This window comes from Podarcis pityusensis (assembly GCF_964106645.2).
Source record: "Podarcis pityusensis genome assembly, chromosome: 2".
Lineage (NCBI taxonomy): Eukaryota > Metazoa > Chordata > Lepidosauria > Squamata > Lacertidae > Podarcis > Podarcis pityusensis.
Window position 1 is genome coordinate 81,877,036 of NC_138029.1, and position 27,736 is coordinate 81,904,771.

The following is a 27,736-nucleotide window of genomic DNA, read 5'->3' on the forward strand; positions in this document are numbered from 1 at the left end:
CTTTTAAGCCTGGCTTCAATTCAGAGTTTATAATAATAAATTTCATATGCCCATTTAATGGTTTATATTTATTACAATACTCTGTGTAAAACCAATGAGCTGGCCAGAGATCTAGCTGGCACAATCACATGTCACTGAAATCAACCCTGCCTTCCCTAAAAGGTTTTCTTGGCTACAGAGCTACACAGGCAGACCTATCCAGTATATGATACCATAAGTGTGCGGAATGGAACTTTTTCTGGTTTCACTCCCTCGCATGTGTAATGTCAACAAGGCATGGACTGTGATAAGTACAAATGATTTATACCTGTATGTTTTGAATAACAGCTTTAAAAGGAACAGATCTCTGCATCCATGTGTTCACCATGTCCATTGCTCTGTCAAAATTCTTTACATATTCTCCATACATCTTCAGAAATGGAGCAAGTTTTTGGACGATGTCTCCGAGCCTTGGGTTTGTATTCCTGTAGACAGAAGAAATAACAAGACAAATTTAAAGAAAAACACGGAAATGAAATATGACATCAGCTGGCAACTACAATTACACATCCTATGTTTGAATGCAGTCTGATATAATTGATCTTCATAAATTACAAGTATAGTTAAAATGATGTGGATGGGGGGAAATTCTACTTACTCACTTGCATCAAAATTAAACACACGAGTCTGAAAACAACACTTCAATTCTTTTGTAAACAAGTGCTTCTATTATTACACCAGTTGGAATTCAAAATGGCAAGTTTTGTAAAAGTCCATATTTGAATTATCTCGCATCAAGTTGTGTGGCAGTAAAGCTGCTAGCACGTTTGCCAAGCTAAGCAGGGCACAGTATCTTTTCAAACTGGATGAGGGATCGTGTGTTAAGATTCCTGCTTTGCAGGGGGTTGGACTAGATGGCCCCGGGGTGCCTTCCAACTCTACAATTTTACAGGCAAACACCAGTTGGAGTCTCCACAGCAGTGGTGTATGGGGGGAGCAGCAAAAATGCCCTGTTGCCAAGCTGCAGCTCCTCCGATCTGTTGCCAAGCTGCAGGATCCTCCCCATTTTGTTGGGGTTCCATTTTGGGGGGGGGGACTTTTAGCGGGAACAGGAAACATTTAGCAGAACAGCAAAAAGTCTGTCTTACGTTACAGAGATCAGGAGAAAATACAGGCCAGGTGCTCTTAGGCAAAAGCAAAGGGAAACGAGCCCGCGATTGACAGCGATTGACTGCAACCTCCCGGGGATCCCAATCGACCTGTTGGACATCCCTGCCTTACAGGAACTCGACCAAAACTTTTTAACAATCTAAATATATGTTTTTCAATAAGCGAAGTATACAATGTCTTTTTAAAGGACATGTCAAAGGGGCCTGAGAGCAGGCCTCACTGCATTTTTGGTTGCGGATGTGAATTAGTCACAAAAAACTAAACAGATAGCTATCTCCACGTATGAATTCTTATTAGGGAATACTTTTACCAAAGACATTTGTGTGCTTATGGTGCAATTCTATTTCCCAGCCAAGGCTTTGACCCAAGGCTTTGTATGCTAGATTTGGAAATGGAGCTTTCACAAAGATGGGCTTCCCTGAGGCTAGCTCCAAGCATGCAGTTCAGATGCAAGCATGGAACAGTGCCTAACACTGAAAACAATGAGAAAGAGCATTGTTCCTGCACCAGCTGCTGATCCCTGCCTCTGAAAAGACAGAGGAAAGCAAAACAAGATAGAAGCTTGTGCTAATGTGGGCGAGGCTTAGTAGGTGCCATAGTTTCAGATGCAACAGGGGTTTCAAAGCCAGTGAAACCACATGGTGGAACTATTTCAGGAGGGCCATCTCCTGAACTTTATTCTGTAAAGTTCATGGAACACTCAGGAGTGTTAAGATGTGACATACAGATACATACCAATAACAGTGCATTATATTTTGTTGTGCTAGCATGTTACAGAAGCGGACGTTTTTAGTTTCTAGGAAATTCTTAACATAGAAACATTTGTTTGTAGTCCTTCATTTACCCACCACTCATCTGTAATCCTTGTTTTGAGCTCAGGCAGAAGAAACTGTTCGTGGAAGCGATAGATGGAAGAAATATTTGAAAAGATTCCTGTTACCACATCAGGTGGAATCCCCGCCTCAAACAATTTAGTGCAAAAAACCTGCACCAAAACACACACACAACATCAGAACCAAAAGTATATTATTTATACTAATTTAAGCAGCTGGATGTTGACAGATAACGGATATAGATTTTTGAATTTCTCCCCAAGATGTATTCAAGAGACATGTCTAGCTTGTTAGAAGGACTCCTCAACATTCTTCAGATACAGTTGACTCCTCAACTGTATCTGAAGAAGTGTGCTTGCACACGAAAGCTCATACCAAGAACTAACTTAGTTGGTCTTTAAGGTGCTACTGGAAGGAATTTTTTTGTTTCCTCAACTAAAGACATCCATATATATTTCCAATAAATCTGCCACCCGCTTATTTCAAAGCCATTTGTTATGTTAGCCATTTAGAGTGAAAGCTAACTAAAGAAAAACCATGGATTTAACATATAAAGGTGCTTTACAAATATTTTCAAGTATCATTCTTAATTAACATTTGGCTAGACAAAAAAACTAGTGAAAGAAAAAAAGAGGCTAAATGGAAAGGTTTCTTTACAATGTGTTCCAATTATATATTTTTCTACTTCCGCACAAGACATTGCACAATTGGCTAAAAGACAACAGACATCTGACTCAGCTATTACAGATAAATTTGACTTTTGAGGAAGTTAATTGTCGAAAATAACTACCATCAGCTATACAGACATACTTGTTCAAAATGAACTGATCTAGTAGAGAAAAATTAAGTTTTCTTACAAATTTTTAGCAAGACTAATTCCCCATATAGAAGTAGACTTACCTGATCCAGAAGATGAAGCCTTTTAACATAAGCTTCTTCCGTATGAAGAAGTTCACTTGCAATGTTAAACAGCTTCTGTGGCTCTGAACACTGCAGACAACATGAAAAAGGCAATGTGAATTTTCAGTCAAGATTACAAATGCTGAGGAAGTAATTGTTTTCATACTATGTTCTTGCAGCTGATGAAGTGCACACTACCATAAAAAGTCTTCCATTTTACTGAGCTGATGAAGTATACATTTGGATGGTTCATGAATCTCTTCATGGATGGTGTATGTTTCACTGTTTCTCTAAAATCAATTTAGTACAGAGCAACCTCTTACAGTATAGTTACAACCATCTAATTTGCATATTTCACTCATTGTCATCAAATGTGAACTATGGAACCCTCTCACAAGGCATCCTTTAGTAAAATTTTGTACGATATGGAGCAAAAAGAGGGAAGAAATCAAAGTATGCCTTTCCTGTGGTTCACTAGTGGCAATCACCTCCTCAGAAAATGCCCAAATTCAACTTACGGCCTTAAAACATTGCTGCTGCTGCTTCATTTTAAAACAAACAAACAAACCAAAAAAACCCAAGAAATGAAAAGGGAAAAGCAAACATGTTTAGGGGCATAGTAAAACAGATTTTCTTACTGATTTTTGATCTTGCATAGTCAATAGCTAATCAAATGCTTTTATGAGGAACAAAAAAGTTAAAAGGTGTTTATGGATTGCTGTTGTTGTTACCATGTCTCTCTAGCCCTGAAATCCCTTCTCACTAGGAAAAAAGAAGCTATAGTCCATGCATGGGGGCAAACAAAAAAAGACAAAACCACTCTCACTTTTTAAAAAAAATAAGGCTCCAAATTACTGGTTTCAGAAAACTAGATTAAAATACCTATGCAATGCTGGTTTTTCAAAACTTCCTTATTGACTTCTGATCTGAGCAAATCTGATGACAAAACTCTAACAGATGGCTTTGGAACAAGACCCAAAAAACTTTTCAGTTTAAGGCACCCTGCACCTCCTAAGCTCTGCATCACATGCCAAGTTTATTTGTTACCAAGGCTGATGGGAACAGCAAAGCATCACACTTGATTAGAGCAAGGATATGAAGCAGCTTAAGTTCTCAGCCCAGAACTTCATCTCCGGATTTCAGGGTTTATGCAGACACATTCACAACTATTATTCTATTCTGCTTCCTCCTCAGGATATAACACTGCTCACCAGCAAGAAGAGAAGAGGGCAAAGGAAGTGAAGACCGAGTAAGTGAACTGAGACAATCCCGCTCTTTACACCCTGATAGCTAATAAAATACGATAACCTGGTCAGCTGAAGTGTTCATCACATGGCAACTGTCTTTCATCTCCAAAAACAATAGGCTTCAATGAATAGAAAATCTTCACTTGATTAGGTTATTTATCTCCATACAAGATATGCCTGGGCCTCTCTCATTCCTACGATTTAGCACTAATATAGAATATTTCCGTATCTCTTCTTTCCACTTTTTTATTACCAGTCCAGTTAACCAATTAAAATAGTATGGCAGTTGTGCTTGAACATGGGCACACACTTGCAAAATCGCTAAAATCAATCACTTTCATGTCATTTCTTCTTTTAGAAGTATCCAGGCTGAGATCTCCCATATACAACGTCAGCAATGTCAGTCAGAGAGACATTATCAAAGCTAATAAGCTCCTTCTTGTCAGTTTTCATTGGACAAAAGACAGAGAAGACACACAATTATTCAGTCATGTGTGTTCAGGTTTCTAATAAATGCTCAATGACATTGATGCCTTACAGCATAAAATAAGACTCCATAAAAGAGTGATGTGGAATGAGGCATTTCTTACTTTCAGGAACACTATCTTTACAAGTTAAGAAGGTTAATCAGTATTTTCATTTCAGTATTTTACACACAAATGTGCCCATTAGTTGTTTATTACTGCCCATTTTCTCACGGGGGGGGGGGGGTCTAAATAGAATGCACAGCAAAGTATCAGTCTGCCAAAATTAGAGTAAATTAAGAATAATGCCATTAAATTGGATAATTATTTGGATTTTTTAATATATCAATAATTTATTTCTCTTCATCTTTCCATTATAGAAACAGTGGATAACCTAAGGAAAAACAATTTGATGTGATCAAGTGTATTTCAGCACCGAATTTCTCAAGTATCTGTTTTTCTGTATTCCATTATGAATTGACCTTATCATTGCCTCTTGACTAATGTGTAGATAAGAACTCAGTAATCCACCAGTATTCACATTTCCTAGAATTATGGGGTCATCCAATCTAATCCTCTGCATTGCAGGAATCTCAAGTAGATCATACAGGACAGATGACCATCTGCAACAATTCTTTCAGGTTAAAAAAAACTTAACATGTGTATTTTGAGAGAAAATACAATTTAAAATATGTATTCTTTTAAAGTTGTGATTTAAAAATAATAATCACAGATTAAGGCAGAAATAGGAGACTTATGGGTAAAGACATGCTAAAGTGACATGGAATGGCATCTCTACCCCAGCATCAACACTCAAACTAAGCTGAGTGAAAAAGAGCAGTGATCATGGCAAAAGAATGGAGAACCTATCATTCTGTGAAATAATCTGGATGCTGTGCTCAAATGGTTTTTCATGCCCAAGGTACCAAGTTCAATGACTCACACTGAAGGATCTCAGGTAATAGGCTGGGAAATACCTCTCTTCAGAGACCTTGGACAGCAGTAAAAATAACTGGCATCAGGTTAAAGGTAAAGGGACCCCTGACCATTAGATCCAGTCGTGACTGACTCTGGGGTTGCGGTGCTCATCTTGCTTTATTGGCCAAGGGAGCCGGCCTACACCTACTGGGTCATGTGGCCAGCATGACTAAGCTGCTTCTGGTGAACCAGAGCAGTGCACGGAAACGCTGTTTACCTTCCTGCCAGAGTGGTACCTATTTATCTACTTGCACTTTGACGTGCTTTCAAACTACTAGGTGGGCAGGAGCTGGGACCGAGCAACGGGAGCTCACCCCGTTGCGGAGATTCGAACCGCCGACCTTCTGATCGGCAAGTCCTAGGCTCTGTGGTTTAACCTACAGCGCCACCCGCATCCCACATCAGGTTAGACCACTGGTTTTCAACTGGTGTGTTCAGGCCCATTATTGGCTCATGACTTGATAAGAGCATAAGAAGAACCCTGGTGGGTCTCTCCAGGGCTAATTATAATTATAACTATAATTATACTCCACCCATCTGGCTGGGTTGCCCCAGGCTCTCCGGGCAGCTTCCAACACATATAAAAACATAATAAAATAATAGTAGCAATCTGATCCAATATAAAAAGTCACAATAACTTTAAAATCAACAACTTATATCAAACAAAGCAACATTCAACAATCCATCAGAATCTAATAGTAAACAGTAAAATTAAACTTCAGCAAATAATAATTAAACAGTTTACACTTATCAACCACAATAAAGAATTGCCGATCTAAAATAAATAAAAATAACAGCAAATCACAATGCATAAAATACCACAAAACATACAAAACCATGTAAAAATAACAAATTGAGAAACAAGGACGCACAACTTATAAAACGTTTAAAAAATATCCCTGAACTTTGCTCTTCTGCTGCTGCTGTTCTCAAAGTCATGGTCTGGGAAAGGCTTCCAGGGCTGGAGGGTGGAGCAAGGCAGGTGGGAACGCCATTGCCTGATGAAGAACAGAAAGTCTCCCTCTCCTCACCTAGTCCAACATCCTATACTCCCAGTGGCTTGCCAAATATCTCTGAAAAGCCCAGAAACAGGACCTGAGAACAACAGCCCCACCACCACCACCAGCAGCAACTGGTATTCAGAGACAAGCCGCCTCTGATAGTGGAAGCAGAACATAGTAGCCATTAATGGCTAGTAGCCATTAAGAGCCTTATCCTCCACAAAGGATGGGTTGCAACAGCAGCAGTACCACATACAAATATATGGAGCAGAAATTAATGAGCAGGCTTCCAAACACATGTTTGGATTAAAGGAGGATCTGAGTCTAATAGACTGAAGACTGCTGGATTAGACAGATCAATGACCTGCCTTCATATAATGAAGCTCTTGCCAATTATCATCACAGTAGTCAGCTACTGTTGCAATGACTACAGAGAAAAGGTTTATTTTGAACAGAGTGCAATATAAAAGGAACACTGAAAAATGCTATTGAAAAATAATTGTTATGCAAACTACAAAAAGACACTAGTTTAGGAGATGAAGAGGTGCAATAGAGCAAATGAAAACCTGGATTAGTGTTTTCAAGAGGTTTCTACTCATAATTATAAAGAGTAGCTCAGTCCTTTGAAGAGGCCTCATCAAACTTGCAACAATGTACCTCTCTACATTACAAATGCCTACATCACACCAGGAAGTGCCCAGAAAACAGCACACGTCAATGTGATCAAGAATCCTTATCCTGGTTTTAAAAAGAGTAAAGAAAATTGAAATTGGGGTGGGAGTGGAAGCAGCCTCTCAAGTGCTCCACTTAAGACTCTTCTTGTGACATTGCTGGTCCTCCTTTATTCCCCAAAGCTAGTTATATTAATTACTTCAACTGTGTCATTTCTGGTTAAGTGATGTCAACAACATTCTGGAGTCCCCAGAGCAAGACAGGCTATCAGACACATTTGTTCAGGAACTTACCACATTTCCTGTCCAGAGCTTTAGTGCAGAAAGCAGCTGCTGTGCAATGAATGCAATGCAATGTTTTGCCTATCAATATTAATCCTTTCACCGAGGCTTACATGGATCAGGGGTACTGAATTAATAGCATACACAACATGATGGTGATGATAATACCTGCATGCAGAATTGCCCAAAATCCAAGTGCACTTTTTTTTTTTAACAAAACAGGGAAACAGAAACTAGGTTAACACAGGGTTTACTTTCCTCATTTAGCTAATTTTAGGGCATGCCATACCACTGCAGAAGAACACAGGCAATTCACGTGCTGTTGGAATGTACTGGGCCCCAGGGTATTGTCTGAAGGCAAATGTAACTGCCACCCTGTTGGAGCTGAGCAGGTCTGCTTCTAGCCAGTATCTAGGTGGGCTACTTTGGATTCCGTGAAAGTAGAAAGGAAAGAGGGGAAATGTAATGAAGTAAAATTAATAATTTCCCATTTTTAGTTTGAATGAAATCTGCCTTTAACATTACAATTCTAGTTCTCCAAACAGTAATACAGTGGTACCTCGGGTTAAGTACTTAATTCGTTCTGGAGGTCCGTTCTTAACCTGAAACTGTTCTTAACCTGAAGCACCACTTTAGCTAATGGGACCTCCTGCTGCTGCCACGCCGCCGGAGCACGATTTCTGTTCTCATCCTGAAGCAAAGTTCTTAACCTGAGGTAATATTTCTGGGTTAGCAGAGTCTGTAACCTGAAGCGCATGTAACCTGAAGCGTATGTAACCCGAGGTACCACTGTACTCCTAGCATTTACCCCACAACAGCAGGAAGTGAATGAGTCCTGCATACCTAAGGCCCATGGTCCTCCCTCCCCTGTCTATTTCTAGACCCCCTTGTGGAGCGTGCTCTACAGAATGCTGAGGAAGAAGGTGAACGGGGATGGGAGGGATGGAACGATATGGGTTACAAAGAAGGAGAAATGTCAGCAGATTAAAAAAGGAAAAAAGTCAAATTGTATGAGTTGTGAATCCCTGCTTCAGAGAAAGCCTCACTGTACTTTGCATCTTCAGGTCTATAGAAGAAGGCATTTAAACAGGGATGCCATGGATATTTTTAAAAAATAACACATCACATCTGCATAATATACAAGCAAAACATAGCCCAGTATCATGCAATGTTGGAGGAAGAGTCAAGCATATATGAGATGCTGCTATAATTGAACATGGGGAAATTTAACTTCCAACTAAATGAAAGCCATTCAAAAAATTTGGTCAAACTAATTTAAAATACCTTCCATATATATTGCCAATTTAAAGGTTCAGGTTAAAAATATTCTAAGCTTTATGTTGCAGTTGTAAAGTTATTTATTTCCCATTTTTATTCAGTGGGAAAGGTCAAAAGGCCCCACATATAACATTATTTGTTAAAATAATGCATTATATTAATATGTATATTAATAAAATATATTATTCAATTAAGATGTTTATTAATAAAATGCATTGATTATATGATGCATCTCATATAAGTATGGCCATCTAGGTATGCATAGTTAAATAAAATAGGAAAAACTGATCCTAAGGATTGATGAGTACTTAAAGATCAATCAGCTATGGTCGTAATTAAATCTGAACTCCCACTATATAGATATTACTAGCTCCATATCTATAAATTAATTTTTTTTGCCATGACATATTTTATTATATTGGAGACTGTGTTCGTTCATCATGCTATATTCTAGAGCAAAGCACACACACTGAGAGACTGAATTCTTCAGAATATACTTCCAGGTTTTGCCTTAATGTTGGCCATTACTCTACCATTAATGGTTGCAATGACACCAAAATCAATGTTTCTTGCCCTTTCTTCTGACTTGACTCATATTAATACACTGATTAGTCTCAGACATATGGATAAAAAAACAAACTATTTCAGAGCCTAAGCCCAAGTGAGTCAATTGCAGTACTTACTATATCTCTGATGGGGGAAAGGTAGCAAACTATGTCTTTATGGCTATTTGAACTCATGTTGTTGTTGTTTAGTCGTTTAGTCGTGTCCGACTCTTCGTGACCCCATAATGTTACTTATGATTCTATTAATGCTATGCTTCCTAACAAAACTGTAAACTGCTTTAGAAGTTCTGCCTAAATATGGTATATACATCTTTTAAATCACCCCATCACTAGAAGCTGTGCAAGTACCCATGCTTAATGATTCATTTCATCCTCTCATTTTCTAACTCATGACATTTCCTCCTAGATCTTCTGTGTAGACCCAAATCCTTCAAGATCTATTGATAGAAAGCTGTATATAAATGGGTTAAATAAATCAAGATATCCCCATGGTGGCCACTGGCTTAATGCTAGTTTGGAGTCAATCTGGATTTTGAATGACATCTTGAAAATAATCAAGAGCCTTGTAGTATCTTTATTGTTGCGACTAAAGACTATTAATACAGTCATCCCTATGGCCCATGTTGCAGATGTACATGATAAGCTTCAGGGCAAAAGGAAGCCACATAAATTTATTATTGTTGATTGAAAACAGTATTCTAGGTTTTGGGGCAGCTGAGCAATCATTGACTTATCAATATGGTGAGATGAGTATTTCATAGAATTGTAGCTTCGGAAGAGATCCCAATGGACATCCAGTCCAACTCCCGTGCATTGCAGGAATCACAACTAAAGCATACATGACAGATGGGCATCCAACCTCTACTTTAAAACCTCCAAGAAAGGAGAGTCCACTACCTCCCGAGGGAGACCGTTCCACTGTTGAACAGCTCTTACAGCATGGTTTCTCAACTCTGGGAACAGGTCATCAGAAGAAAAGCCCTGCAGAATTAGGATAAGGGCTATGCAGTCCAGCATCCTGCTCTCACAGTGCCCAATCAGATGCATATGGGAAGCAGGACATGAGTGTAACAGCACTTCCCCCAGTTGTGGTTTCTGGCACTGCTAGCAGCTCCAGGAATCAGTGTATAAGGAGTATCTTCTATAATAATATTTCCGAAGTCTGTGCATGTAAAAATTTGTCTATGTGAAAATCTTTACTTCTTAATCACATCAGTGACACAGACAGGAGTTAAAAGGGAAAGTGAATCTCTGAATAGAGACACATACCCATTCTCCAAAAAAGAGCAGTAATAAACCGGTGCTTAATGGAGAGTGAAAAGAAATTGTGGTATCAGCTTGCTTTGTCTGCCCTTTCCTCTGCCCTTTGCATGTCTGGAAGTTTTGAATATCAACCATGAAGCTGCTGGCCTATATGCTGCAGATTTCAAAATGACAACAGCAGTCACATTTCAGTCTAACAGGCAGATTTAAAAGGCCAACAACAGGCTTCCGGTTCCACTCTGCCTTATTGGAGGCAGCCCCCACGATAGCGAGAGATGGTTGGTGAAGGAGAAACAAGGATGACTGAGGGTAATTATCCCTGCAAATTCCTCCCAGGGATAGGGATGGGGAACAGGCTTCACACAGAGTTTGTCTCCGGACCCGGCTCTCGCTCCGATATGGAATGCGGGGGGCAGGGAGGTGCTGAGTGCAAAAGCGCTTCACCTGCTGAAAACCCTCCAATGCCGCCATTAAGAAGCAGAGGTTCTCCTATTAATTGGAGCTTAATTCTCCTATTAATTAGACTAAAGTACAGGTGCATGCTAGAAGAGATGAGATCACAAACTGTGGAAGAAATCAGCTACAAGATTTTAAGCTTTAAACTTGAGATAAGTTCAAAAGACATGGTGCAAAAGACAGTGGGGAGGAGGGGAGCCTATGGTTTCTTTCTTTAAAGTTTTCTTCTTTAAATTTATGATTTGGCAACCCTCCTCTGAATTAGTTCAAATTATATTTGTACAAGCAAGAATGGAAGGAATTGGAATATATTTCCAACAATAACAATAAATCAGCAGTAACTAATACATCAATTCATTACAGTTGACCATCTTTAACAACAGTTAACAAATTACAAAACATCACTTTGAGTTAGTCAACTTTTCATATTTAACTTCACCTCTTTCTTAGCAAATCAGAAGGAAAAGACCAAGTGAGAAGAAAATAAAACAAGGAGGAAGAAGGGGAAAGAAAAGAAAAAGAAAGAAAGAAAGAAAATTAATTAAAAAAGAATTTAAAGAAAAAATAAACACATTTGACTTCCGATTAGACTCATTGTATTATTATTTCTATTGTTCTTTCACACACAGTTCCAAATTACTGTATTACTTTCTCTATTTTTATCAGATACCAAAAACATTATGTTTCTTATTTTACAAGAATCATTCTAGTTCTGCCAGGAGATGTTTATTATTACAATAGTTTTCCAGATATTCTTTTTAAAAAATTCCATTCTTTCTGTACCTTCTATTGGATTATAAATATGGAATATAACATCAAACAGAGATGTGTGTAAAAGAAAGGAAAAAGGGAGGAAAGCTCTATTTTTCAAAAGGTTTATGATGGAAACTTACGAGTTGACTCTTCCTCACCCTTTATTATTTATGAAGTGAACTGAATAACGCTAAGAAGACTTGGAATTTAATTTAATTGGAAGTATAATTGCTCATATATCTTCAGTTAGAAGGAAGGATGAAAGGAGTCTGAACTGCCAAAGGAACTGATAATATTATTTACTGAGTCATCTGCAGTTCTATAGACTGCTCTTCTTCCCAGGCTGAGAGGAAAAAAGGTGACAACAGGTTACCGTATTTACTGGGACAGAGTGACTTTTGCAGCTGTCAAAGTTGCAAAACAACAAAGTACGGGACGGAGCGATGGAGAAATTTCTGGAACATCAATGGGATATCAGTTCCGCCCAAGGAATGATGAATAACAGCAACAACCGGGGGAAAGACATAACATCTTACAGGAACAGGAAGAAATACCATGGACAGAATAACTGCCACACAAAGGAAGAACAAGGATATAGCTTGAGTTCTTCACTTGTAGTTTTATAAATCATTTAATGGATCAACACAAATAGAAGTTATTAATATTGCAGTTGTTGTATAAGGGATTATTTTTTTGACCTGAAGGAAACTGAAATTAGTAAGATTTTGGAACGCAGAAATAATAATAAAAAAATCAAACCATCAAATCTAGCACGCGGGGCGGGGGCACTTTATCTAAATTACAGTGGTACCTCGGGTTAAGTACTTAATTGGTTCCAGAGGTCCGTTCTTAACCTGAAACTGTACTTAACCTGAAGCACCACTTTAGCTAATGGGGCCTCCTGCTGCTGCTGCGCCGCTGGAGCACGATTTCTGTTCTCATCCTGAAGCAAAGTTCTTAACCTGAAGCACTATTTCTGGGTTAGCAGAGTCTGTAACCTGAAGCGTATGTAACCTGAGGTACCACTGTATATATTTTGGTATTTGAACGATGGCATTAATAAGTGTATTTTAAGTTGGTATTGTTATCATGAGGCTATTATTGGACTGTAATTGAAAACTAATTATTGAAAACTAACAATTGAAAAAAAATTATTATATAAAAAAGTAAAAGGCCAACATCAACACCTCCCAGAAAACAATAACAACCCAAGGGGAAGTTGGAGACCTCAGAAAGAAAGAAGGCTGGGTCTGAAACTCAGACTGACTACATATCTACCATAGACTAGGACTGAAGAAAAGAGAAAAATAAGAAAGACAAGGGAGCTCACTCTTCAGCAACAAAACAACGCTTTGCATAGAAGTGACAGGCGTCTGACTGGAGGCCTTAGAGAGCCACTGCCAAGCAGTACTCAGTTACTGGGGGGCAAGTGTCACGGAATATCTGACTCAAAATCATGCAGTTTCGCATGCTCAGCAAATTCTGAAGATCATTCTTCCCCACTGCATCCTGTTATCAGACCAATACAAAATATAATATTTACCTTATTAATGTCCACACATTCCAGTTTTGGCACCTCCGCTGTCTCTTGCTCCTCACTGCTTCCCTCATCTATGTCACTGTCTTCATCCTGAGCAGAGTCTCTTTTCTGCTCTCCAGCGGAAAACCTGGCACCCTTTTTGTCCGTCTCCACCTCCGCCGAGTTCCCGGTCACATTGACCTTTTTCTGCTCCGCACCGTCTTCATTCAGGAAAGTCTCTCCTGCCACACTACAAGAAGGGCTGTCAATCCCACTGTCCCTATTGGGAATTTTACCATTACTGTTCAGCTCCACAGATGAGTCCTTAGGTGCAAGCTCTTCCATGGGGGCTTTGCTGACCTGCACATCAGCACAATCTTCAGCGCTTGTGCCGTCATCTATATTTAGTTCTTTAATTTTCATTATGTCTGTGTTAGACAGTTCAGTGCTACACAACATGCCAGGTTCGTTGTCATCAAGCTCTTTATTTTCATTGGTAGAAGATGCAGTGGAACCTACTGCATCACAGATGCTTGGGCAACACTGTTTGGAAGAGTCTGTCTCAGGTTCCATTTTAAAAGCTAAGTTGAACTGGTTTCTTTGAACAGCATGGATGGGCCTCCTGCAAATGAAGATAAAGACAAAGGCCCTGGGTCGCTGGCATCACATACAAATCCACTTTGAAGCTAGTGCCCTTGGTTTAACCTCTTTCAGACCAGAGGCTACGTCTAACTTCAGATTGAGTGAGGTGGCCTGCCTCAAGTGGCAAATCCTGGGTCTGTTGTTAAAAAGCCAGCCAACTGTCAAGCATTGCTTACCACTACCAAGTATGTCAGCTGAACTTTCTGCTTCCTGCCCTCAAATGCTTTTGGCTGTCTCTGTCAGCTTCTTCTTTTCATTTATTTAAAACTACAACCGGGCACAGAAATTTCTTTAAAATATCTTTGAAATATAACAGGTGGCTGCCATAAATATTCATATTATATTAAACCATAATAAAATTCAGTTTTTAAAGGAAATAAAACCCACAAATTCATCCTATTAAAAATTTACGGGAACCATATTGAGGAAGTCATGGCCTTCAGCAAAGTCACTCCTAAATAATGAATAAATCATTTACGGTTTGCTAAAAGACTAGCCAGATATATTTATCTTCATAACAGACTGCAACATCCCAAGAGAATGAAATTATAAAAGTAATTTATAGCATACTTACTCAACATTTTTAACACCAAAAAACAGTTCTCGGTTCTCTGACAAGTTAACTAGTTTTAAAATCAATCATGTCTAGAGAAAATCCGTCCAACCTAAATAAATCACTTGTTGTCCAAGCACACCTATGCCAGGACTGAATCGTGTCTCTTAGTCTATGGTTATGTATTTATCCTTTTGGAATCTGGGCTGGCAGCCCAACATCATTTTTGCTGTAACCCTCTGTTGTCAAAAATGTGTCATCACTGAGTGATTTACTTGTAAACCATCATCAATTATCAGACACATTTCAAAACTCTCCACTAGGTTTTAGATGGACTTGGCTTAATTGCTGTTGGTATTAAAATAGACACACCATTTAATGTATTTCACATTTGTGAGTTGTTATACTTTCATTCTGCATTGTTACAACGTATTTTCCCCTCCAGTTGTTTAAAGAAGAGAGGAGGATAGCAAAAGTAACCAAAAGTACTTACCTAATACTTTCGAATTTTTCAATGAGTCTGTTAATGTCTGGTGAGGTCTGTGTTGTTTCTTCTTCAGGCACTGGGCTTCTTGTTGACTTGGGATCTGCTGGCAAAGGCCTAGATGGTGCTGGAGGAATCTTCTCGTGCCCGGCAGGCTGGAGATGAACAGGTTTTGGAGGTACTGAAAACAAACAGAGTGAGAGAGAGGAATGGTCCGTCTTTCAGCAACCAAGCCAATTGCTCCACCTCTACAAAGCTGAAAAGTCCACTGCTTTATTATAGTAACACCAATGTAGCGCCAGGCTGTTTTTATATATAAGAACAATTTGTTTTAAGCCAAGACTCACTGGGCTTCTCTTTTGCATTTTGGTAGATCTTTCAAAGACTGACAGAACGTAACCACTTCCTTGTTGCTAAACAGGATGCATAGCACACATAGACACTGCATTTTGCAAAAGCTCTACCACAACCCCCAGTCTTGAAATGAGCATTTTCGGTAGTCGTGATCCAGAACTTTGAGTTCTTTTGGATTAAAGCACTGAACAAAACTGATAAGAGTTAATAGAGATTTTTAAAGATCTTCTGTCATGCTTATTCTTCTGGAAATTCAGAAAGCAAATCAAGAATTGTCCGTATTCCTTTCTTTTTCCTTCCCCCACCTCTTTAAGGTATAAGCTGCAGAAATTTCCTTCCTCTTTTGCTGCTGCACTAAACATGCTACTGTAAGAAAGCACTTACCAAGTACTGCTTTCTACTCTTTTGGTGGGGGTGGGAAAGAGCATTAGTCCTACTGCAGCAGTCTTTTGGAAAATGCAGCAAGCCATGCGAGGTCCTCATATTGTTCACAAGTAAATAGTAGTTTTTCAAGCATGCAAGCGGTAACCCATAGCAACAGGGTTCATGTCATCTCACTGTTCCATACAGCCAGAAGCAACTTAACTTAACCGGCCTTTAAACTAGATACTGTAAAAAAAGGGCAATTAACTCCAGTTGTTCACATCCTTCATCAGTTGCTGGCAAAATATGCTCAGGTTCAGACTGCTTAATGAGGAAAAGGGTGAAGTTTAAAATTTCGAACCTCTCTCTAAAGCGTGTTGGGTTCAACATTAAAAAAATGCACTGTATTTTTGTATAATATCATCAACATATATGGCATTTTATAAAGAAACATATGCAAAACAGACAGGAATTTAAATAAAATGTTTAACCGAGTGGGAAACAACAAAGTAAAACATAAAATGTTGTCAGCTTCCTCTTAACTTGAAGCAGGTGAAGGGTGCGGCGGGGGGCGGGGATGGGACAAAAGTGGCTAAAATGGGGGGGGGGGTAAGGTTTGGAAAACTATTACGATTTAACACTTACTGGCACTGTAAGTGCTAAGGTATGAATATATCACCTGCAATGGACAAAGCAAAGTAAGGTATAAAAATTGATGTCCAGGAGGAACATTTTGCATTGCAATTTGTCAGATAACCCATTAAAATATATGTTGGAACACTGATTTCTGCCTTAGAGGAGTTCATTAAAGAACATCAGCTTACAAGACATCATTTTGGGGTTAGAATCCATCAAGGGGTCTGGTTTCCAGGTTCAGAGGGAGATGGTTATTAGTCCCAAATAAGCATGATCCCAGGTATGGGCCAAAAATGGCAACCCCTGGGCAGAAGGTGGTCACATGATAGGCAAGAGGTAAAGTTCCAATTTTTTTTCAGCAGAGACACATCATTAATTCAACCTCTATTCTAAGAAAGAACATGCCAGACCTGGAGACGGTGAAAGAAATGTGTGGTTGTGAGTGGATGGAAGGGGTTCCAGGCTGTATCCTGTTAAAGGATATAATTTGATTATTAATGCTCCAACCCATCTTTTTCTATATATACAGGCATAGAAAACAATTTAATACATCTTACAGATTGTGAGATTTAGACTGCATACACGCTATACCTTCAAAGCACATTCCTTCCCTCAAACAATTCTGGGCACTGCAGTTTATCCCTCACTGCCTTGCAATTCTTAGCAAACCCTTAACAAACTACAGTGCTCAGAATTCTTTGAAGGGGAAAGATGTGTTTTGAATATGCTATAAAGGTATACTGTGTACGCAGTCATACATTTTTCATACAACAGATCCCAGAGAAATCTCTTTGGAATGAACATGTTTTTTTAATATATATTTATTACCCTTAGACTGGATTTCAACTGCTAACACGTTATTTCAATTAAATTTAGTATGCTATACTTTTTTCGTTCAGAAGCAGCCATTCTTCATGCTTGTCCTGGCCCACCTGCCATGTGCAAATGTCCCTATCCCTGCATTTTTTTAATGGAAGAGAATGGCAGCAAATTAGTCTATCATACAGAACATGCCTTCGAGGTGAACAATGGGCCAATGGTGCACTGCAGAGATGGCAATAAAAATCAAGTGAAACCCAAACAGTACCTTTCTGTTCCATTGATAGCAACCCAGTTGAAGTAATGAACCTCTGTGCCACTGCAATGTGCTTCAGATCAAAACTTACACCACTTATGCTATTTTCTGAATTGCCTTGTGAAGTTCAGCCCTCACTATTATTACTATAATTATTATTAAAATTTTTACTGCCCTTCATCCAAGGATCACAGGGAGGTTCACAATATAACACCACAAAAATACCAACACAGTAACAAACAAAAGCAATATCCCACCTAGTTATAGCAATCCATACATGGAAGCCCTCTAGCTCATATAGCCTCTCAGAAGGCCTGATAGGGTGGCCATACATCGTTCAACATATTTTTAAAAATAACACCAATAAATTACAAACCTTGGGGTTTTGGCAGAGGATGCTTTTTGGCCAAATGGCATTTGGTTTTGGGCTTTCTTCCAGGTTGAAGAGTGCACTGAATGGGATCCACACGCTGCAACTCACTACATGTTTCCAGAACTGTCCTTGAGTCAATGTGACATTTGACTTGAAAAGAAGAATGAGGGCAACCTGGAATAAAGAAATGAATTTGTATTTACTTCCTCCTTTTGCTAATGAGTAAGCAGAAGACTCTTGTCACGTGAACTGATCTAATGATTGACACATCTACTTCAAAGTCATCAGTTTAAATCCATCCATCCCTACTGTCATCATGCAAAGGATGGCTGATGACAGAAAGATAACAGCTTTCATGAACAATTTTTCAAGAAGAGTATTACATAATCTGCATTGAGGTTCTTCTACAATCAAGTAGTGTATACATTTTAGAAATAAACAAATAATCCAAATCAGGGCTGTGGAAACTGTGACCCGGAAGGCGTGATGTTGGATTGCAATTCCCATCAGCCCTAGTCAGCATGACCAATTGTCAGGGATGATGGGAGTTGTAGTCCGGCAATGTCTGGAGGGCTACAGATTCCTTGCCCTTGTTCTAAATTTATTAAAATATTCTAACCTTGAATGACTGTGGGGATACCCATATAATTGTAAAAACATTTTGTGTGATGACAGGGGCCATGTCAGCCCCGACCTCTGATGTCCATGTGCTGAAAAATTCAAAATATTATATAACACACTAGCAGGCATTAGTAATAGCTACCAGTTAGGTATTATCAGGAGCTGATTGGTCATTTAACCAACTGAGTTGGTGTGTTTGCTCATTCAAAGTACCAGAAGGAAAAGAAAAACACCATTATGAATATATGCGCCATCAGTGTTGCATTTCAGAAGTTCTGAGGATCTGCCCTCTTCCTCAACCTAGTATGGTTAATGTTCATGAGCAACTCAAAAAGTAATGCTATCCATATTTTTACTTCAATTTCGAGAAAACTGAAAACAAACCCATATGGCCCCTTAAAATGACCAGGTTGAAAATAACACTACAGCTCTATGTGGTCTGTCTGCTGATCTCAAAGAGTCAATACTAGTGATAAGTGGTCAACCAATGACGACAAAAAAACCAGAATCATAGAGTTGGAAGGCACACCAAGGGTGATCTAGTCCAATTCCCTGCATTGTAGGAATCTCCACTAAAGTATCCATGAAACTAATACCCTGGTTCATGCAAGCAGTGTAATGTCACACAAACAAACAAACATAGATGTTCACACACACCCTTCTGTGAACTCTGAAACCACAACTTGCAAAGTTCCCATTCACAAAAAAGTAACTGCAATGCACCATGTGAATTCATGACTTAGATATTACAGTGGTCATTACTTAACATCATTTATCTCTCTGCCTCTGTCTCTCTGTCTCTCTCTCTCATTCTCAAGGGTTACACACTTGTTAGTCAAAGACTAAAAAGAATCGCACTTGCATATCCAGGTTGAAATGCAGGTAGAAGGTGAGGAAGAGAGGAGACCAAAGGAGCTGTGTGTCCACTCCTGGCTTCATGAGTGCAGCCACAGCACACAGCACCTGCCAGATGAAAGAGTGGGGGAGAGAAGGGCCTTGGAACTGGGTCTGTGTGGTCACTCAGCAGAGCTGCAGGCTGAGTGGAAGGGTTTGAGCAACCATCCCTGGACTGCTTGTTCTCAAGACTGAATCATTACAGGTTGTTTGTGAAATAGTGGTTCAATAGAGGTAAAATCATTCTTTCATCCTTCTACTTTTAAAAGCATTATTTATTTCTAATACTTGCTTTGGCAATGCATCCATATATCACAAACTGATAAAAGCGGCATTTTCTGGGATGGTGCAAGCTAACAGCTCAGTTGTTTTAAATGGACCTCATCAATCCACATCAGCTAACAGTCTTTCTCAGAGAATGCAAAGAACACGGTTCAGTGAACTCCTAGTTGATGATTAAAAAGCCACTTCCTTATCAAAAGCCACCACCTACGTCATAAGTGAAAACAAGAAACAAGCAGTGCTTTTAAAAAAGAAAAACCCAACATCATGCAATACAAGCAAGCTACACAGTACACTCTTCCACTAACCCCCCCCCCCAAAAAAAAACACCTTATGGTGACATTATATTAATATTAACTGCACTAGAAATATAGGCGCAGTACAGAAATAAAAATTCCCAATCCTGTCCACAGGTTCACAAGCTAAAATGCATGAGACAAATAGCAGGAGCACAGCAATAACAAAATTATTGCACCTTCTCTTCTGGGCTGCCTATGGGACAAGTATAGCACAAACCCTAAAAGTGGCAGACAAATCTGGAAGGACCCTGAGGGGAAGGGAAGCAGAGGTCTCTCATGTAGAGAGACTAGGAGAGGAGAGGAAAGTTCCCATGTGACAGCTGGAAAAACCTGCCTTTTCTGGAAGGGATTAAGAGTTAGTTTTGTACAAAGAGAAATACTGTATATGCATCTGTTGCAATGTTTCTAAACTTCACATATACTGCTGTTGATTTCCCCCTCTATTAAGTTGTAGGAGTTTGTTGTTAAGAAAGGTGTATTAGCCTGAACCTGAAAAAAACATGGAATAATTCATGCTGTTTTACTGGGTTTGTGGAGTTTATTGTTGGGGTGCTGGTGCAAATAATTTTACATTACTGCTTACTTAGTATGTTTTCATTATGTATTATATATTATCTACTATTATTTTTTACTATGTATTGCTTATTATTTTGACTTGTATTTACATTACTGTTTTAATTTTTCTGTATTATACAGCTGTTATATTAAGTATTGGCATACGTTGTTTATCATGTTCATATATTGTTTATCATGTTCTATGTTGCAAACTGCCCTATGGCGTTTTGGCAAATAATTGTTTGGGGGTGGGGTGGGGACACAAGTTCACTTAAATCATTCAGCTAAAATAACAAGAATCAGTCAGTGAAGACAATGATACACTTTGATCACCACCAGAACTTTAGACAAACACAAAAGTAAATCATCTTGATGGCTTTGGTATTTCAATCATGAAGCTTATTGGAAGGATTGGTAAGGTTTTTATTCAAATCTCAATAAGAGAATTTCTACTCTGAAATAAATGCCAATACAATCTTGTTTGCTTAAATGTTCTCTTTTATTTTATTTCAGCACAAAAGGTCATTGGATCCAAGTTTACAATCAATTTAGTTAAATTAATGTTTAAAAACATATATTTAAGAGTTCATGCACTATTATTCTGAAATGTATTGGGAGTATAACAGCAGTTAATAAATATTTGTATAGCAATTCATCCATCATGCCAAGACTGAGTGCCGCCATAATAATAATAATAATAATAATAATAATAATAATAATAATTTATTATTTATACCCCCAGCCACTCTGGGCGGCTTCCAACAAAATATTAAAATACAGTAGTTCGTCAAATATTAAAAGCTTCCCTAAACAGGGCTGCCTTCAGATGTCTTCTAAAAGTCTGGGAGTTGTTGTTCTCTTTGACATCTGGTGGGAGGATGTTCCATAGGGCAGGTTAAATTCCAGTCCTGAATTAAGAGTTCAAAAGGGATATGCAATATAGCCCTACTATTATGCTAGTAAAAACAGTGAAAATCAGTTCAAAAATAAGACAATTAAACATGTACATAAATATATACATGTATATTTTGAAGGGATGGAGGAAGAATTTGCAGAACCTTATTCCAAAGCCTTATTCAATCTAGGAAAATCATGATTCAGACTGGATCATGAGTCCACTTTTGTCCTGTGGATACCATTACAAGGTGGTATGAGGGCTGCAGCACTGCCTTTGTCCATTCCTCACTGCTTTTACAAAGCTCCAGGAGTCACCCAGTCGCTCACAGCCTTGTGTGGTTAATGTGCTGGGCTCCTTGCTGCTGTGTGCATTGAAAGGAATTGAGCAAGTTCCTGGGAGCGACGGCACCTGATGATATTCTGTTGCTCTCAGAAGAAGCTGTATTAGGGAAAACATGGCTGCCTCCATGTAAAAACTGAGGGCTGTCATTCTTTTTACCTTGTAAAGATCCCTCTGAGAGCCAGCGTGGTGCAGTGGACCTGGGAGACCGGGGTTCATATCCCCACTTGGCCATGAAGCTCACTGGGTGACCTTGGGCCAATCACTCACTGCCTCGCAGCCTAAGATGCCTCATAGGGCTGTTGTAAGGATAAAATGGGGAGCAGGAGAACTATGTATGCTATCTTGAGCTTCCTGGAGAAAGAGGCGGACAGAAATGAAATTAAATGCTTGGTGCCACCTGTGCTGATAAGGTACTATCCCATCTAATCAGCCCATTCAACAATATTATCTAGTTCATATCATATGCTATCTAGCCACGGGAACCAACAGCCACAGTTAAGACAAACTGGCCTTATAGAAGACATGTAACTATGTCGCACAATAGCAAGTAACTCCTCACTTACAAACACTATGTAGCCTGGCCTGAGCTATTAAAATGTCCCCTATTGGGGATGTTGCTCTTTAATTCAGCTAACTTGGACACTCACACTTAGACCACACACCTGAAAACAAGAAGCAAGAGTGAATCTGTCAATGGGAACCAAATCATCTTAGGGATTAATATTTTGTTTCCAAATGAAGAAACTCTTTAGGACTGGTTAGATTTTTAAATTAAAACTTTTTTTTTTTTAGCAATTCCAGTTCAAACAAGGTAACTATAAACAGTCAATTAATAAAGCAATAGAAGTTAACCACTTAGTTCAGTGAGGCCCCATCTGCACTATACATTGAAAACACTATCAAACCACTTTAAACAGTCATTGCTTCTTCCAAAAAATCCTGGGAAATGTAGTTTGTTAAGTGTGTTCTGCAGATTCTTAGGAAACCCCTATTCCATTCACGGAACTTCCATTCCTAAAGTTCCCTAGAAAGAGGGACTGACTGTTAAAAACCCTCTGAGACCGATAGCTCTGTGAGGAAACATGGGTTTCAAAAATATGCATCACCCACCATTGTGCTATCATATAGCTGCTCCTACACTATTGCCAGTAACATATTCAACTTTCAGCATATGTTGTTAGGGCAGATCACATAGTTACATTTTACAGTACTCTAGCGATGACTGCAACTTCAAGGCTTTAAAAATGTGTATAATAAATGTAAATTTAAATATAGTTGTTGCAAGTGCTTGTCCACATTACATATCCCACTGAAGGAATTAGCAGAAGCAGAAAATGATAACTGCCAAGAGTTGTTCACAGTAAATTTTCTAACAAAAAATTTGTTGCATAGAGCAACCACTGCTTGATAATCTTCAATTGCAATCCTTTACACACCTGGGAGTAAGTCCCATTGAAGTCAAAGAGGTTTTCTGCTGCGTAGGCATGTACAGGATTGTGCCATTATTGATTTACTTCAAATAGGTGTTTGTCTGCCCTTCACTGCAAAGCAACATCATGGCAGACGCCATAATCACTGAAGCAACACATGTATTAAAATATTCTTCATAGCCAGGAAATGACACATAAATAACAACAGACACTAAAGGAAAAGCAACTAAATGGCTGGACAAAAAGGCATGTCCTCAGCTACTGCCTAAAAATCATAAGAGGAGGTGAAAGCCGTATCTCAAGACAGAAGGGATTTGGGTTGTCACAAAGAGAGTCTTAGCAAGCTGAATCACCACCAGGTCTCTCCTCCCCCACAGATGGGCAGGTCGATATGGAAGAAGGTCAGGGTGTTTTCAAGTACTTGCAGCACTTACTAAGTACACCGTGAGCACCCAGATATCAAGAAGACTGTGGGGTGGAGGAAGGGGTGGTCAATAAAAGCATTCCAGTACAATCTGTAGTTGCACCTTTAATGGTGAAAGCAAACCAGCAAGCAATACTTACATGCGCTTCAGTTGTTTCCAGATATAAAATGCATGCTCCACTGTGAACTTTCACTTCACCCGCTCCCAAAGAGACATCTCGTTTCTACTTCTGCTTTGCTCTATGCACTACCTTTGCATTTAACAGGAACTGAGCTTTTGTAAAAACACATGAACTGCAGTTGTCATAGCAAAGACTGATAAAAATCAACCCGCTTTGTATCCCTGAAGAACTTTGCTTAATAAATAAAAGGATGCTATTTCATGTTAAGGAGAAGCAAATGCTGTTTAAAAACCATTTGTTTTAAAACAAAACATGGCTTACACAATACACTAAAGTAGAAAACTAATATTTTTGTAAGGAAACTTTCAACTTTCGAGATCAGCTAGACAGAGAAAATAGGAGGCTCAAGAGAAGCACCACTGTTGCTTAGTGAGATAGGATAATTATAGACCAAGCAAGAAGTCTTTTGGTATGCATCAGTATCATAATACCTTTCATAAAAGCACCAATGTTTTAATCTCAGCTATTGACAGAGCAAAATTATCCTTACTGATAAAAAAGTTGACCTAGTTTAAGATGTATAAAGGGAAAGTACAGTGGTACCTTATAGGACACGGGTGGCGCTGTGGGCTAAACCACAGAGCCTAGGACTTGCCGATCAGAAGGTCAGTGGTTCGAATCCCCGTGGCAGGGTGAGCTCCCATTGCTCAGTCCCTGCTCCTGCCAACCTAGCAGTTCAAAAGCACGTCAAAGTGCAAGTAGATAAATAGGTACCGCTCCGGCGGGAAGGTAAACGGCATTTCCGTGCGCTGCTCTGGTTCACCAGAAGCGGCTTAGTCATGCTGGCCATATGACCTGGAAGCTGTACCTCGGCCAATAAAGCGAGATGAGCACCACAACCCCAGAGTCGGCCACGACTGGACCTAATGGTCAGGGGTCCCTTTACCTTTACCTTTACAGTGGTACCTTGGTTTGCAACCAGATTACCACCACATCAAACCCTGAAGTGCGTGTCCCTTTTTGGGGATTACAACCCATTTTTAGGGGATTACAACCTTTTTTCTTCTTCTTTTTTTTTGGGAGGCCCCACTGGCGAAAGCGCGCCTTGGGTTACAATCTGTTTTGGTTTACAACCGGACCTCCAGAATGGATTGTAAGCATGCCCAGACTCACGAAGATTAAGTGAGAGAAGAATTTACTAGAATGTATCAATAAAATGTTCCCATTAAACAAGAAAACAGAAACAAGTACTGTGTATTTCAAGTAGTAAAACCCATCATACACCTTGATACAATTTGTGTGTGTATATGAAAAGAAACAATTAAAACTACTGTGCTTTAAAACGACTGTGTTTTTGGACACTTATTTCCAGGAACTTTGGGGACACTGTTCTGCTCTCTGCAGTAGAATGTCAGTATGCTTACATTTATTAAAAATATAACTTTGCAAGGGATTGTAACTGATGAGATTTTGTAGGTGTATTTTGGAATGGCAAAGAAAAATGTTTGATGACTGTGACTGGTGTCCTTCTTCCAACAGAAACTAAACCCAGCTAAGAATTGCACCCCTGAAATCTTCTCCCTACTCAGACCAGTGTGGTGATTATAAACATATAATTTTATATCCTGAAGATACATTGTTTCTCTGTATGTTATTACTACCTAAGCAATCTGATCCCAGTCTTCATTTTAATGTGGAGGAATAATCTGCTCGTAGTATGAATGTATTTTGTTATTCAGGCCTAAATTTCTTCTCTTCATAATCATCTGTGCCATTGAGAAATCTAGCAGCTGCTCTGGCCTTCCATACTGAGTTTACATACCACACTTCTGACTGCAGAAATCCATTGTTGTGATTTTAAGTATGTTGTTCAGAGCACAAAAACAGCTCAAAATAAATGAGGTCTGCAGTTAATTAGACAGTTGATTTTTGCATGAAGGTGCATCAAAGCTCCAGAACTATCAAGCCAAAGTACAATGTAACTATCAAACATAATCATTTGACAAAGGCATCCAAGGTACCTCTAATATCAACACTGTACATTCATCACCATATTTGGAAGGCTGCTGTGACTAAGGGTTTACTAAAGGGAAGGAGTTGGATTGGAATATAGAGGAAAAACATACATCCTTTGGCAGAAACTATCTGACTTTGTCTCTAAAGACTAATTATGCGTCTTGAAACGAAAACCACTGGCATGGTAATATTCCATGAATACAAAGAAATTACTTAGAGAAAAAGCAAGTACATTTCCTATTCACTGAGTAAACTGGGTGAGAACAAAAGAAGACCAGAAGATAACATAACTGGGGCAAACAGCTTCTCTTTGTGTACCCGGAAAAGGAAACATGAAAACAAAAAACCATAATACTCAAAAGAGATCAAATTAAAAACAAATCCACCATTTACCTAAAGTGTCCAAAGTTCTGTTAGTTTATATTAGATGACAATCTGATTCCAAATGTATTTATTAGGAGCCTTTTGGCACTTTAAAGAATAACAGATTTATTGTGGTACCAACATATGCCTACTTTATCAGATGCTTGAAGTAGAAAGATGATGGAGAATTTCATTCTGTTTGTTCTTTAATGCCAAACTACCTAATTTGCACTTATTGTGCTTTTCCAAATGTGGGGAAGAAAGCAACAATAAAAGCTCTATGTATTTCAATATAATGAGGCAAAACCAGAGCCATGAAGTTATACTCAATTAGCAATACTCCAGAGACTTGGGGAAGGGCAATCTCTCAGTGGTACACCATTTCTTTTGCATGTAGCATGTAGAAGATCCCAGGATCAATCTCTGAAATCTGCAAGCAGGGCGGTAAATGCCTCATGTCTGAAACCATGGATGAGTGTAGACCAGAGGTAGTCAACCTTTTTATACCTACCGCCCACTGATGCATCTTTCTTGATGGTAAAATTTCCTTACCGCCAACCAGTGCTCGATGGAAGGAGGATTCAGCTTGTGCTGTAGAACCCCCTACCACCCACCCAGAATCCTGAAACGCCCACTAGTGGGCTACAGGGACCAGGTTGACAACCCCTGGTGTAGACAATACGAAGTTAGATAGGCCAATAATTCATAGAATCATAGAATTGCAGAATTAGAAGGGATACCAATGGTAATCTAGTCAAGGCCCCTATTAAAGCAGGAATCTTTTGCCCAATGTGGGGCTCTAATTATTATTATTCATTTATTTATTTATACCCTGCCCATCTGCCTGGGTTTCCCCAGCCACTCTGGGTGGCTTCCAACAAAAGATTAAAAATACATTAAAACATCAGTCATTAAAAACTTCCATAAACAGGGCTGCCTTCAGATGTTTTCTAAATGTCAGATAGTTGTTTATTTCTTTGACATCTGATTGGAGGGCGTTCCTCAGGGCGGGCACCACTACCGAGAAGGCCCTCTGCCTGGTTCCCTGTAACTTTGCTTCTCACAGTGAGAGAACCGCCAGAAGGCCCTTGGTGCTGGACCTCAGTGTCCAGGTTGAACAAAGTGAGTGGAGACGCTCCTTCAGGTATACTGGGCCGAGGCCCATGCTCTGCCAACTGAGCTATCCCAGCTCAATATAAGGCAGCTTTCTATGTCTATTTTCCACAAATACATGTGCATTCCAAGTGGCTTATAGAAAATAAACAGTCTATAACAACAATACAGTCTGAGAATAGGGAACTCTGGGCTTCCGGTTCCTGTCCTGCGTCATGGTGATGGTGATGGTGATGGTGATGGCTCTCTCAACATCAGAGAGAGGCACAGGCTGAAAAAAGGGGATGGAAGGGGTTAAACCATCCCCTATAATCCTCTCAGGGTACAGAAGGTACTGGCGACCCACCATCACCTCAATGGCTCGCCCCCACATGGATCAGCGCAGGGACGGGTGGAGGCACTAGGTGCTAAGCACTTCGCACTGATGCGAAACCCCTCCAAATTGCCATTGGATACTGTGATGTTCCTATGGACCCACTGAAGTTCCTATAGAAATTATAAACTTGGTTAAGCAGTGCCCACAAATTACACAGCAAG

The 27,736-nt window shown here is 39.3% G+C and overlaps 1 protein-coding gene across 2 annotated transcripts in view; it reads right to left on the reverse strand.

The window, feature by feature from the left end:
- FGD3 (FYVE, RhoGEF and PH domain containing 3) overlaps positions 1 to 27,736 on the reverse strand; it is a 101,296-nt gene that overhangs the window by 32,658 nt on the left and 40,902 nt on the right. Inside the window, exons 2-7 of one of the 2 annotated variants that reach the window (XM_080996742.1) lie at positions 17,844 to 18,014; positions 15,049 to 15,220; positions 13,385 to 13,982; positions 2,883 to 2,972; positions 1,998 to 2,134; positions 308 to 464 (exon numbers count right to left, since the gene is read on the reverse strand). In XM_080996742.1, coding sequence (XP_080852868.1) covers positions 308 to 464; positions 1,998 to 2,134; positions 2,883 to 2,972; positions 13,385 to 13,982; positions 15,049 to 15,220; positions 17,844 to 18,014 — 1,325 coding nt within the window. Of the gene's footprint in view, positions 1 to 307; positions 465 to 1,997; positions 2,135 to 2,882; positions 2,973 to 13,384; positions 13,983 to 15,048; positions 15,221 to 15,386; positions 16,251 to 17,843; positions 18,015 to 27,736 lie in introns of those variants that run through there. The other variant, XM_080996743.1, reaches the window with a different exon arrangement.